Below are 15,149 nucleotides of genomic sequence, written 5' to 3'. Positions count from 1 at the left end.
CACTGAATCCAACACTGGGCACTTGCTGAATGAAGCTAGGACAGCCACTGATGTTTCTTCATTAGTGACAGTTTTCTTGCGTCCACATTTTGGCAAATCCAACACTGAACCAGTTTCACGAAACTTAGCAAGCAGTTTTCTAACTGTAGCATGGGAGATGGGTGGTCTCGTAGGGTGTCTTGCATTGAAATCTGCTGCGATGACCTGGTTACTGCGTTCACCAGATATAAACACAATTTCGATCCGCTCCTCACATGTTAACCTCTTTGACATGTCAATGGCTGTGAACAAAGAGAAACTTGTAAATAACTCATGAAAGAATAAAGTTACGTTGAAACCAAGCACACCATTGTTTTTCTTGTGACATTACCAATAAGTTTGATGTGTCACATGGCCCTCTTCCTATTGAAAAAACAAAAGTTGTATCCAAGATGGCCAAATTCTAAATGGCCACCATGGTCACCACCCATCTTGAGGAGTTTGCCCCCTCACATATACTAATGCGCCACAAACAGGACTTTAATATCACCAACAATTCCCATTTTATTACGGTGTATCCATATAAATGACCCACCCAGTAGAATCAAAAGCATGATTATGTATTTAGTTATTTCTAATTTCTTGCACTTGCAGAAAAAAAAAATAAAAACGTCATAAATATATTCTGCTTGAATCTGCACAAAAGATTAAGAGCCCCATTAGGAAATATCGGGTTTCTGATAAAATATCAAAGATACAAATAAATGCTTTGATGAAGACATTAACTATGACTTGTGTGCAGCTTTTCATTTGGAAAAATTTAAATCCATGAGCTTAAAATGTCCAGTATGTCCAGTAACCTGGTGATGTGCAAGCTCTTCTCTCAAATACAAGTTTGGTAAAGTGGCCTGATGCAAAGACAGAGTTGCTCACGATATAAATAGAGTGAAGATTTTTCCATAACACACTGTGTCCCTTCTGACTGCCTTCATAGGGATTTTTAGAAATGATCCCCTCTTAATTACGCAACAGTGTAGTGATAAGGCTTCCAGCTGTCAAACAGAATATAACTTATCTCCCATATATGGATTTACTTTCCACTACAGGCTGCTATACAATTAACTTCTTAGTGGAGCAGTTGTGGTCCTAATCTCTCTAATCACTCATCAAGCTACAGCTTATCTTGATTTGCTTTTTCTGAACATATCTTTTTTTGCGTTTGCTCAGGCAAACGTGACCCCAACAGAAGACATGAATAATGTGAAGGAGAATAAAGGGCATGGATGAGAGAAACCTCTCACACAGGAGGCAATTTACTGGAATCACTATCTGAGATAACAGACACCGTTGATAGTTTTATGAATTTTAATGCAAAATGATTAAATAATCTCATGCATCATTACAGCGGTTGCATGCTGATGTCTTAATTATTCTAACATTAACACAGTACACAGAACACCTGTTTTCTTGGTTTATTTGATTAATCTATCCAGTGTGTTTTTGTCATATTAGGATCTTAGGAACCTCACAGGTGATCCCTTGTACTCCACCCAACACCTGTTTAACCTGCTGCCCTCAGATCCTTGCCTCAGGTCAATCAGGTCCCACACCAATAGACTCACACACAGCTTTTTCCCCAGGGCCATTCAGACTGTCAACAAACACCATCCCCCGACACCCCACCCCTGCCCACAACCTCACTAATCTGAGCCATGGTCTGTTACCTTCATCACTCTGGCCATTCACACATGAATCCAATTCAGACCAAGTCTTTTCTTTCCACTTCCTCCGAGCACTTTGCAACTATTTTGTTCTCCAATGTGTGCATTTCTCTTATTTTTGTATATATCCCTCTTGATTGTACATATTTCTCCCGTTTGCTATTTATTCCTGCTGTCTACTATTTATATTTTATTCTGGCACAGTTGGTGTGGAGCGCCCACAATTTGTACATGCACAATGACAATAAAGGGCTATTCAATTCAATTCTATTTTATTCTATTCTATTCTATTTTACTCTACAATTGCAGTATCATGAATTATGTATAACCTGACTTTGATTTGTTTACCAGACAACTCCACATGGTCATTATGTTGTTCATTCAGGCAGACAATGAAGCCAAGCTCCAACATGTCAGCTGGTTTCAGCTAAGCTATCATTAGGTCATAGCTTAGCTGATATCCTCCAATATAAATCTCACTTAGAGGACACAAATGGCAAGCTTTAGGCGGCATGCATTCTACACCATAGCTCCTACTTTCATGCTATTTCTGGCTTTATCTATGCCCATTGCCTGGACACAATAACGTAAGTACGTCATTACTGGAGGAGAAGTATAGTAGTTACTAAATTGAATCTCTTAAAGTTTCCACTAAGGACTTTAGGTCTGTTCCACCTACTAGAAGTCACAAGGCATCAGCTGCAACTATAATGAATGAAATCTGTTTTACTCAGTCACACACAATTTCTATTCCACAATATTACGAAGACCAGAACAACACAGGAACAGCTGGCACTAAAGTAAATTAAACTACTAAAGAACATTGCCATATGAGTTAAATAAGATTGTATGAGCCCCTCCTTGTGTTGCTGATCATGCAGCTGCTTGGTAAGTTAACTGAAATAGGTTTTTTCTAGATAAATGTCATACTTTATTTAGGCCACCTATAGAGCAATAACAGTATAATCAATAGTATAGTAATAATGATGGATTATTTATTGATCAGGACATACATTTTACTGTGTCCTTGCAGCCAGGTTTGCCTTTATTGCCTGTTCCAAAACTTGAACAGCTGTTGCTGATTTACTTTTATGAAGTGTTAGGTGTCTCGCAGTATTATTGTATGTGGTACAACAGCAGAATGGGTCTGATGATGATTTGGAGGAATCTAGGAAATAGTTTTTCTGTTTTCATGTTCGGTGATTCAGCTACAAGTCTGACTTGTAGCCATGAGGTCTGTCCCTCTTCCACCCTTCTTCTCATCCAACCGTTTTATTCCTGCACTCAGAAAAATAAAGGTGCCAACTGGAACCAAAAGTGGTACTTTAGACTGATGCCATAGTCATTGTTGATTTTGTCTTCACTCTCCATCCCCTGCCAAGCTGCACCTGTGATTCTGCGGCTGCTCGCTGATGAGCTGACAGATAAGATCTTTTCTTATCCTCTGCATCCTTACCCTATCACCTCTGCCTCCCACAGGGCGCCAGCCTGCCCTGTTGAAACACTATTTTTTTGCCTTTGATCCAAAGTAGAATGCCTTTGATCCCTTGTGATGTCATCATCTTGCTGAGAGAAAAAACCCTTAAGTAGAAGCTTTGCTCTGTTAAACTTTGCTGCTCAACGGACCTTGACCTGACAGTAAGCAAACCCCTTTGGAGAGTTTTGAGAAAATTTCGCGTTACTTAGCAATTCACTGACCAAGCCGACACATTTCACCATGTCAGCTAACCCATCCTTCAGCTCAAATGAGCTTGAAATAGTTAAAGGGTGCATTTTGGGAAACCACTACAAGGTAGAGGCTTTCCTTGGAGAAGGGGGCTTTGGTATTGTAGCCAAATGTCGTGATACCATGACCAACCGAGCTGTGGCTATTAAAGTCAATAAGAGCGACCCTGATATTCTGCAACAGGCAAAACTGGAAATTTTCATCCTGGAGCAGCTGAGAATGTTGGATCCAGATGCCGCCAACATTGTTAAATGGAACGGCTTCTTCCACGACGGGGAGCGGGTTTGCTTAAAGTTCGAACTCCTTGATCAATGCCTGTGGGAATATATAGGGGACCGGAAAAACCAGGGTCTCCCCATAAGCGAAGTCAGGCCAATTTTAGGTCAGCTCACAAATGCTCTGTCCCACCTGGGTTCTGTGGGAATAGTGCACGCTGACCTCAAACCTGGAAACATCATGGTTGTAAACCGCCATGAGTCTCCCATCAAAGTCAAACTTATAGACTTTGGCCTCGCATGTCCTGCATCTGCAGTGATGCCTGGTGACCGTGTGGGGACGGTTGGTTATAGTGCACCTGAAGTTATGCTTGGCCTTCCTTACAATGAAGCAAGTGACATGTGGTCTCTGGGGCTGGTAGCTGTGGAGCTTGGTACAGGGGTGCCACTCTACCCTGGAAATGAAGACTATAATGTTTTGAAATTCATCATAGAGACTCAGGGTCAGCCACCAGATCATGTTCTAGACTTTGGCGTGTACACTGAAGACTATTTCATTGAAGACAACGACAACCAACAGCGCTGGACATTTAAGACCGACCAACAATTTAAGTACGAGACACGATATGAGTCCCTGGAGACAAGATACATCAAACTGACGCGTCTCGATGACCTCGAACAAGTAATGGTGTTTAGAAGAGGACCTGAAAATGGCCAACGTTTGTTTGTAAGCTTAATTAAACAGATGTTGGCCTTGGATGCAAACCAGCACATAACACCGTTGGAGGTTCTCCGGCATCCCTTTTTCAACCCTAAGAGTTCCCCTTGCATTGACATGAGTGCTGAAAGACCACAAAACCCTGTGGTCTTTCAGCACCCTTCAAACTTGAAATGCAAGAGATCAGAGAAAATCAACTGCAGTTTTCAAAACTCGGTTGAATTTTCTCAGCATGTATTCGTCCACACGTCAGCCAGCCCATCCTTCAGCTCAGATGAGCTTGAAATAGTTGAAGGGAGCATTTTGGGAAACCACGACAAGGTAGAGGCTTTCCTCGGAGAAGGGGGCTTTGGTATTGTAGCCAAATGCCGTGATACCAAAACCAACCAAGCTGTGGCTATTAAGGTGAACAAGAGCCGCCCTGATATTCTGCAACAGGCAAAAAAGGAAATTTTCATCCTGGAGCAGCTGCGAAGGTTGGATCCAGATGCCGCCAACATTGTTCAATGGAACGGCTTTTTCCTTGACAGAGAGCAGGTTTGCCTGAAATTTGAACTCCTAGATCAATGCCTGTGGGACTACATACGGGACCCAAATAACTGGCGTCTCCCCATAAGCGAAGTCAGGCCAATTTTAGGTCAACTCACAAATGCTCTGTCCCACCTGGGTTCTTTGGGAATAGTGCACGCTGACCTCAAACCTGGAAACATCATGGTTGTAAATCGCTATGAGTCTCCAGTCAAAGTCAGACTTATAGACTTTGGCCTCGCATGTCCTGCATCTGCAGTGATGCCTGGTGACCGTGTGGGGACGGTTGGTTATAGTGCACCTGAGGTTATGCTTGGCCTTCCTTATAACGAAGCATGTGACATGTGGTCTCTGGGGCTGGTGGCTGTTGAGCTTGTTACAGGGGTGCCACTCTACCCTGGAAAAAAATATTATGATGTTTTGAAATTCATCATAGAGACTCAGGGTCAGCCACCAGATCATGTTCTCGATCCTGGCGTGTACACTGAAGACTATTTCACAAAAGACAACTACAACTACAACCAACAATGCTGGACATTTAAGACCGCCCAACAATTTAAGTACGAGACAGGATATGAATCTTTGGAGACAAGATACATAAAACTTAAATGTCTGGATGACCTCGAACAAATAATGATGTTTAGACGAGGACCAGAAGATGGCCAACGCTTATTTGTCAGCCTAATTAAAGAGATGTTGGCCTTGGATGCACACCAGCGGATAACACCCTCTCAGGTTCTACAGCATCCCTTTTTCAACCCTGGCCTCTCCCAAGTATCAACATTGAAAAACCATACAGAGTCAATCTCCAGCATGGCATCTTCCACCCTGGACAAAAGTGATAAAAACACAAACTGGAAATATTAATTAAGCTGCTCCAATAATTATCACTTTGGCTTTTTTTTTTTTTTTAAATTTTCACTCCCCCCCACCCCAACCAGTCGTGGCAGATGACTGTCCCTTCCTGAGCCTGGTTCTGTCGAAGGTTTCTTCCTTTTTAAAGGGAGTTTTTCCTTCCCACTGTCGCTAAATGCTTGCTCATAGGGAATCTTCTGATTGCTGGGGTGGCCAAAACTCTAGGGGAACTAGCAATTCTTGTGAAATTTAAAAAAAAAAAAGAAAAAGGCTACCAATATTCAAAGCAGAGCAGCGGACACCTTACCATCACATCAGTCCTTTAATCTGACCTAAAACATCATGTTTACAGAAATAAATTCCATACAAATTGGAAATAAATTGTTGTTTTTGATTGTTTATAAATATATAGTGCTACCCTTCAGCCTCCTAGTAGACATACCTGTGTTATAAATGTGAAACTCCTCCGATTTTCGGTCACTGAGATTTAAGCTTCACAGAGATTTTCAGTAGATGCAACCATGGTATTGATTTGAAAAATCTACACAATCACAAACTTGGATGTCCACAGCGCCTCGCCATATACCAAAGATTAAGAGGTGGTTTTTTCTAGGTTTTTATAAAGATTACAAAACACAAATAACAAAAATGCCAACGCTATTGTCATTTTTGACAACGCTATTTTGATGTTGTCTAATGTAGTGCAAAAAAACCAAAACAAACCTAAAATTTAATAAATAAAGTAAATAAGGTATATACTACATAGTATACAAAATTTTAGTGGTCCACAATGGGGTCAATGAACAGAATAAAGGAAGTAAGTCTTTTATATGACAATGGTGTGAAAAATCGTTTTCCTATTTATTTGTATGTTTGTCACACTTAAACATTTCAGATCATCAAACATTTTTTTTTTCTTTTTTATGTAAAAAGAAAAATTCTTTAACTGTCCAGTTTTCTTGATGTTATGATGCTTCTACCACTGGTTTGTCATTAATAAATCAGACTTTGGCTGCTGCAGCAGAAAAAGACAAAGAGAAAATGTAATCACACAAATCAGAGGTGCAGATTTACACTTTACCTGAAACAGAGCAAAAGTGCTTTTTAAATAGGTTAATGAATATTAAGTAATATAGGCTAGATGTCTGGACATTACTAGTTTCATTTGGGCCTTCTGGGCCATTAGTCCTCTGGCTTATTGCCAGTTACCAGCCAAATAGCTTGTGTATTTTATTATCTTAGTGTGTTAAAGATTCTAGTTCTTATTCTGGTCAAACTGTGCTTCATTATTTGTTTACAGCACAGCTACAGTTCCAGGTGACTTCAAGTCAAAAGGATACTACATGTCAATGGCCAGCAGCCTGTATTCGGTGTGAATATTGCAGTAAATGTACCTGGATCTGTTTCTATTGGGTTGTAAATTTGGTCTTACTGTTACATCCAACTTTTAGAGTGGGATAAAGACAAAAAGAAACAAGAGAGAATGGATTTGCAGTTAGAAATCCAAAGTTGCTTCTGTTTTGCCCACACACATTGATGATGATTTCACATCATTAAGCAGGTTATCAAATGTGGACCGAATGTTAGCAGAATCTTATAATTCTCATAAGATTCTGTTTTTGTGTCATTCAATACAATGTGTTTATGTGTGACATACTGATATGAATCATAGTATCTTATGGAATTCCAAAAATGTGACACACTACAAATCAACTCTTTGATGCTCTGTGCTGAGTCTGCACAATAACCTGCACTTAAACATTCATTTAATATCACGTACTCAAGAAGACACTCAGAAAAAAAAAGAATAACATTGAGACTGTAACTTTGCCATAAGTCATAGGTGTCAAACTCTGGCCCGCAGGCCAAATTTGGCCTGGCAGCCTAATTACATTTGGCCCGCGAAGCCATACCAGATTACTATTAGAGCTGGCCTACTGGTATTATACAGCTAATATATATATTGTTTAGTATTAAGCTTTGCTTGTTCCATTTTCAGTTTCCCAGCAAAACTTATTTGAGTCCATAAGAAAAGATTCATTCTTATATCTGGAAGAAGATTTTTTTTTCAATAAATATTAATGTTAGCCCGCGACTTTGTTCCAGTTTTGAATTTTGGCCCACTGTGTATTTGAGTTTGACACCCCTGCCATAGAAGAACCTTTTTTGGTGCCACAAAGAACCTTTCAAACAATGGTTCTTTGAAGAACCATTTCTTTCAGTGGTTCATTAAAGAACCTTCAAATGTATGGAGGACCACAAGAGCCACGCGCATCGAAATAAAGAATTCTGTGCTTAAATAATGAAATGCATTTGTAAATTCATTTTTGAATTCCAATTTAATAAACTGCATTTCAAAATCTTTTTTCCAATTGCACTTTAATAAGATGCATTTCAAAATCCTTTTTCCATTTGCGCTTTAATAAACTGCATTTCAAAATCCTTTTTCCATTTGCGCTTTAATAAACTGCATTTCAGAATCTTTTTTCCACTTGCACTTTAATAAACTGCATTTCAGAATCCTTTTTCCACTTGCACTTTAATAAACTGCATTTCAAAATCCATTTCCCTTTCCTGTTCGCTCCGGGATTAGGTGCTGGATTAGCTGCTGGATTAGCTCTTCGACAATTTCCTCGAGGCTATTCAAATTAGCCACACCGTGGGATGTAAGGAGCTCTCTGATTGGTTGGTCAGACACAGGCTGTCTGCCAGCCCGGATTTTTCTAGCTCATAGCTTCGCCCTGCTAAGAAGCCTGTGTGCTTGTACAAAGGCTGTTCAGCCTCAGGATTTACACTTGGCTCGACACAGATATGTGAAGAATGAAGGGACCCTGCACCGAAACGGAGAGCACAGCCTCTGACTGAGTGCCTGTTTTCGCAGTCTGACCACCTGTTGAAGGTAACGTGCTAACGTGGCTAACGCTAGCATCACCGCACGTAGCCCCGTTATTTTAAGGTCATTTTAGTTTATGAAAGTTTTACGTCGCAGCTGTACGAGCTAGCTACGTGTTTTGTAAGCTGCTGTGCTCTTCACAAATAAAGCTGGAAGCAGCTCAGACTGTTAGAACCAGCACTGAGGCCTGTTACATTTATACAGTGTTAGAGCAACGGCTGCAGCCTACAGCCTTTAAACTAGCGATTAAAATGCTGACAGTAAACTCGTCAGTCCAGATGTTACCACATTACTCTGTGGTACTTAGAGTTAAAACAACTGAGACAGGCTGATTAAAATAACAGCTGTCAGTTTCTCTCATTCCTTATATCAAGACTGGAGATCACACTACTGATTTCAGTTCATTTAATATGTGAGTGCACAGATTCATTCTCAACTGGACATAAACGATGATCAAAGGTTGTACATATGATAAATTCATCAAATCCCAGCCTCTAACACAGTGCGCTGAATCTTAGCTTTGAATGTCCAGTATATTCTAATCAGTGCAATGTAAGCATTCACTGAACCTACAGTATCTACACCTGTGTGGTAAAGATACAGATAATGAAATTTAATTATTAATACAATATACATCATGAAAAACAAAAGCTGAAATTGATTCAGTTTAGTACTTTTCTCTGTGTGCTCTGTGATTATAAAGGCCTTAAATTCTGTGATATATACTGTAAATGATTTTCACAATTCAATTCAATTCAATTCAATTTTATTTATATAGCGCCAAATCACAACAAATGTCGCCTCAAGGCGCTTCATAGATACAGAGAAAAGCCCAACAATCATATGACCCCCTATGAGCAAGCACTTTGGCGACAGTGGGAAGGAAAAACTCCCTTTTAACAGGAAGAAACCTCCGGCAGAACCAGGCTCAGGGAGGGGCGGCCATCTGCTGCGACCGGTTGGGGTGAGAGAAGGAAGACAGGATAAAGACATGCTGTGGAAGAGAGACAGAGATTAATAACAGATACGATTCAATACAGAGAGGTCTGTTAATACATAGTGAGTGAGAAAGGTGACTGGAAAGGAAAAACTCAATGCATCATGGGAATCCCCCGGCAGCCTACATCTATTGCAGCATAACTAAGGGAGGATTCAGGGTCACCTGGTCCAGCCCTAACTATATGCTTTAGCAAAAAGGAAAGTTTTAAGCCTAATCTTAAAAGTAGAGATAGTGTCTGTCTCCCGAATCCAAACTGGAAGCTGGTTCCACAGAAGAGGGGCCTGAAAACTGAAGGCTCTGCCTCCCATTCTACTTTTAAATACTCTAGGAACAACAAGTAGGCCTGCAGAGCGAGAGCGAAGTGCTCTAATAGGGTGATATGGTACTACAAGGTCATTAAGATAAGATGGGGCCTGATTATTTAAGACCTTGTATGTGAGGAGCAGGATTTTGAATTCAATTCTGGATTTAACAGGAAGCCAATGAAGGGAAGCCAAAACAGGAGAAATATGCTCTCTCTTTCTAGTCCCTGTCAGTACTCTTGCTGCAGCATTTTGGATTAACTGAAGGTTTTTCAGTGAGTTTTTTGGACATCCTGATAATAATGAATTGCAGTAGTCCAGCCTGGAAGTAATAAATGCATGAACTAGTTTTTCAGCGTCACTCTGAGACAGGATATTTCTAATTTTAGAGATGTTGCGCAAATGGAAGAACGCAGTCTTACATATTTGTTTAATATGTGCGTTGAAGGACATATCCTGGTCAAAAATGACTCCAAGGTTCCTCACAGTGTTACTGGAGGCCAAGGTAATGCCATCCAGAGTAAGAATCTGGTTAGATACCAAATTTCTAAGCTTTTCAGCGCCGAGTACAATGACCTCAGTTTTATCTGAGTTGAGAAGCAGAAAGTTAGTGGCCATCCAAGTTTTTATGTCTTTAAGACATTCCTGCAGTTTAACTAATTGGTGTGTGTTATCTGGCTTCATGGACAGATAGAGCTGGGTGTCATCTGCATAGCAGTGAAAATGTATGCTATGTCTTCTAATGATGCTGCCTAGGGGAAGCATGTATAATGTAAACAGAATTGGTCCTAGCACTGAACCCTGTGGAACTCCATAATTAACCTCAGTGTGTGAAGAGGACTCTCCATTTACATGCACAAATTGGAGTCTATTAGATAGATATGATACAAACCACTGCAGTGCAATACCTGTAATACCTACAGCATGTTCTAATCGCTCTAATAGAATATTATGGTCAACAGTATCGAATGCTGCACTAAGGTCAAGAAGGACAAGCACAGAGATGAGTCCACTGTCAGAGGCCATAAGAAGATAATTTGTAACCTTCACTAAAGCTGTTTCTGTGCTGTGATGAGCTCTGAAACCTGACTGAAACTCTTCAAATAAACCATTCCTCTGCAGATGATCTGTTAGCTGTTTGACAACTACTCTTTCAAGGATTTTTGATATGAAAGGAAGGTTGGAGATTGGCCTATAATTAGCTAAGACTGCTGGGTCTAGAGATGGCTTTTTGAGTAAAGGTTTAACTGCAGCCACCTTGAAGGCCTGTGGTACATAGCCGATTATTAGAGATAGGTTGATCATATATAAGATCGAAGAATTAATCAATGGCAGAACTTCTTTGAGCAGTTTTGTAGGAATGGGGTCTAAAAGACACGTTGATGGTTTGGAGGAAGTAATTATTGACGTTAACTCAGAAAGATCGATTGGAAAAAAAAGAGTCTAACTTAACATCAATGGAACTACAAGTAGCTGTAGATAATATTACATCTGTGGGATGATTATTGGTAATTTTTTCTCTAATGATAAAAATTTTATTTGTGAAGAAGTTCATGAAGTCATTACTAGTTAACGTTAAAGGGATGGTTGGCTCAAAAGAGCTCTGACTTTTTGTCAGCCTGGCTACAGTGCTGAAGAGAAACCTGGGGTTGTTCTTATTTTCTTCAATCAGTGACGAATAGTAAGCTGTTCTGGCTTTGCGGAGGGCTTTCTTATAAAGCAACAAACTATTTCTCCAGGCTAAATGATGATCCTCTAAATTTGTGACACGCCATTTCCTCTCCAGATTACGAGTCGTCTGCTTGAGGGTACGTGTTTGAGAATTATACCACGGGGTCATGTACTTCTGATTAGAGACCTTAGTTTTCACTGGAGCTACAGTATCCAGAGTCGTACGTAGTGAGGAGGTGAAATTATTAACAAGATAATCGACCTCTGTTGGGGTAGCGTTCAGATAGCTGCTCTGCTCTGTGTTGGTACAGGGCATTGACGATGATAACAGTGGCTGGATTATATTCTTAAACTTAGTTACAGCGCTTTCAGAAAGACATCTACTTTGATAAAGTCCACTCTCCACTGCTGCGTAATCAATTATTGTAAATGTAAATGTTATCAAGAAATGATCAGACAGGAGAGGTCTTAAAGTACTTAAATCACTGCTGATAGTCTGGTTGTTTATATTTTCACGTTTTTGTGTCTGTAGGGCTGTTTGATGACGATTTGGACTCCTCTGGGAGATGAGGACAAACCCACATCTGTTATACTGCAGCCATGGATGGTGTTACGGCTCTGAGTCAGCTTTGGGGCATCAGACGCACACACTGGAAAACCAGCACCTGGACTTCATGCAGGAGAGACGGCCTCAGTGATTTAGGTTCATAAGCGAGTTCAAACACTTCTGGCCTCTTATCACTTAGATTTCTTAATCTTAAAAGTGAATGCATTTAAAGTAGGAACTGCACACCTAGCTGTCAAAAGTTTGGCAGCATGAGTACTGTAAAGTTTTGTAGGTTCCTTGTTAAAAATTCCACAAGCACCACACCACATTTGTCATATATATATATATATATATATATATATATATACTAGTTATCCACTTGTCAGTAATTTTGGATGGAAAAATGGATGTCACTGATAAATCAGTGGTGATTCACCTGCAAATGTTTTTAACAAACTTTGTTTTTTGTAGAATTCATCGGCAGCTGTGGAGAGATGCATTTGAATATCTTCTGGTTCCACTTTTCCTTACCTGGAAGCTGAGTATTGCTGATTTCTGACAAGGACACACACCTCAGCACTTATCATGGGTGTTACATCCTCCGTGCAGCAATTCCAGAGAAAACAAGAGCGCAACGACCACTCATTAAGATCAGCCAGAAATCTGTCCCTTTCTGGCAGCTGTGGAAACTTCTAATAGGGCTTTGGAGCGTGATGTCACGGGGGTGGGCGTGGAAAGGATTTTGGCCTGATCCGCCATGTTGGGGGTCTAAGCGCAAGCGACGAATGAGTGAAAGCACAGCCATGGTTCGTACTTGCTGTGTGGTCGGCTGCAATGTTCGATCTTACGATCGGCACGGGAATAAGCTTGGGTTGTCTTTTTATGCTTTCCCAAGCTGGAAGCAACATCAAGGAGCTCAGGTATCGGATATTACCAAACGAAGGCGTCGAGCCTGGATAGCAGCCGTGAGACGAGCTGATATCAAGTTCGTACAGAACGACCATCTAATTTAAAGGCTCTTGCTCAAACGTACTCGCACTACAAGGGTACACACACCATGAAATACCTGATCGGGATTACTCCACAAAGTGCAATTTCGTTCATTTCTAAGGGGTGGGGGGCCGTGCTAAACACATCACAGAGCAATGTGGCATACTTAACAAGCTGTTACCAGGGGATGTAGTTTTGGCTGGCAGAGGCTTTGACATCAAAAATGCGGTGGGAATGATGTGTGCGGAGGTTAAGATCCCAGGATGTTGTGTTTTGGTTAACATGTGCCCCAGTGTGGTAGTGAAACCAGACACACGAGACTTGTTCTTGTTAATTAATGATTGTGAAAACTTTGAGTAGGTCTCTGAAGAAATAGTACTAGGAAAACCTTTTTTGTTATGTGTAATTGTATGAACACACTGACATTACATTATGTAACCATTTCTGTATCTGTATACCATAATTGACAGTTTATCATCGCTTTGAACTCTGTGTTTCACTAAAATGACATTATAATAAAAGCCAGGTAACGACAAAGATCTGCATTTGACGCTTTATTTTACACTTTGACAATTGTTACAAAATAGCCAAATCTTGCACCCAGCCGTTTGTAAATTGTATGTGCGCCTCCAGTGACTTGTAATTACGAAACTGGTTCGCTGTGTAGGCGCTTACTCCACAAACAAGATACGTGACGATATCGGGGTAGGACAGTGGCAGTAAGTCATCTGGGTCTTTACTCCACTGCCGTATTTCATATGGGTCCAGATTTGCGATGCACTCTATTTTTTTCAAGTACCGCTGCTTCGCCTCTGGACGCAATCGGTCTCTATACCGTCTGTTTTCTTTGGAGCTGCTTTTAAGCATGATTCTTGTCGTCGTCGTCGTTCCAACACAGTGTCTGTCTTGATTCGTAGACCCCGAACATGGCGCTGCGCTCCCACAATGCATTGTGGCGTGACGTCAACTCCAAAGCCCTATAAGAAAGTTTGCATTCGTAGAACAATGCTGGATCATGTGTGATGTGTCATATGAGGATATTACATTTTGCCTTCTGCTCAATTAAGTGTTTTGATCGTTGATCCAGTATGGCAGCTTTGTGTTGTGCTGCAAGTTAAAACTCATTGTCCTCATGAGCACAGCATCTAACAACTCTCCTTAAAAAAGTCGATTGCTGTGTCCTCTGTTGTTGACTTGGCTGTCTCTGACCACTACTGTGTGTTTTTTAACATCACCGGTTTTATTCAGCGGGAGACCTCAGTGCGAACTGTGAGGAGGCGCTATCTAACCTCTGAAGTGGCTGCAAATTTTACCAGGGTTTTAGACAAATGCCCCCCTGTGATTTTACCTGCACCCTGTGATTTTATTTTTAGTCATTTTAACAGCAAACTGAAGAAAAGCCTTGACTCCGTTGCTCCACTTACCACCAAAAAGATTAACATAAAACATGCATCACCCTGGAGAAACGAAGAAGTCAAAAAATTCAAAAGAAATTGCAGGGCAGCAGAAAGGAGATGGAGGAAAAATAAAAATACAATCAACCATGAAATATTTTGCGAGCAACTTAAAATGTACAATAATACATTAAGGAATTCAAGAAATTCATACTTTGCCAAAATAATCAGTAATAACAAAAATAATCCCAAGGTCCTCTTTTCCACCATAGATCATTTATTTAACCCTGATTTTAACAGCTCCCACAGAACCCCCACAGACTCGGTCTGTGAGCAGTTTGCAGACCACTTCAGGGGAAAAATCAGCGCCATCAGATCTGGTATTTTATCTTCTCGCGATATGATTTTAAACACATCTGAGGACTCGATTGTACCTGAGGAGACACTGGACAGCTTTGTCCTGGTTAATGCTGAGAACCTTAAGAAAGTTTTCTCCACAGTGAGACCCACCACATGTCTTTTAGATCCAATCCCTTCTTCACTCTTTAAAACACTTTATGGATCTTTTGAAGCTGAGCTTTTATACATGATGAATTGCTCTCTTCAGTTG

At 40.6% G+C, this 15,149-nt stretch overlaps 1 protein-coding gene across 1 annotated transcript; it reads left to right on the top strand.

The window, feature by feature from the left end:
* Positions 1-3,417: 3,417 nt before the first annotated feature.
* LOC148096984 (homeodomain-interacting protein kinase 2-like) lies at positions 3,418-5,729 on the top strand. Its single transcript, XM_087833467.1, has 2 exons — positions 3,418-4,476; positions 5,670-5,729. Exons 1-2 carry the CDS (start codon positions 3,418-3,420, stop codon positions 5,727-5,729), a joined length of 1,119 nt encoding a protein of 372 aa, XP_087689593.1.
* Positions 5,730-15,149: the final 9,420 nt, after the last annotated feature.

Source organism: Neolamprologus brichardi, chromosome 20, assembly GCF_056152115.1.
Source record: "Neolamprologus brichardi isolate AB-2024 chromosome 20, ASM5615211v1, whole genome shotgun sequence".
In the NCBI taxonomy this organism is placed as follows: Eukaryota; Metazoa; Chordata; class Actinopteri; order Cichliformes; family Cichlidae; genus Neolamprologus; species Neolamprologus brichardi.
Note: the sequence above shows the minus strand (reverse complement) of the source record. Positions and strands in the feature narration are given on the sequence as shown.

Bases quoted from the DNA above. Each gene is read 5' to 3' on its own strand.
- LOC148096984 (XM_087833467.1), top strand. From the start codon at position 3,418: ATGTCAGCTAACCCATCCTTCAGCTCAAATGAGCTTGAAATAGTTAAA. The intron at 4,477-5,669 runs ATGAGTGCTGAA...CCAAGTATCAAC, and splicing joins AGAGTTCCCCTTGCATTGAC to ATTGAAAAACCATACAGAGT.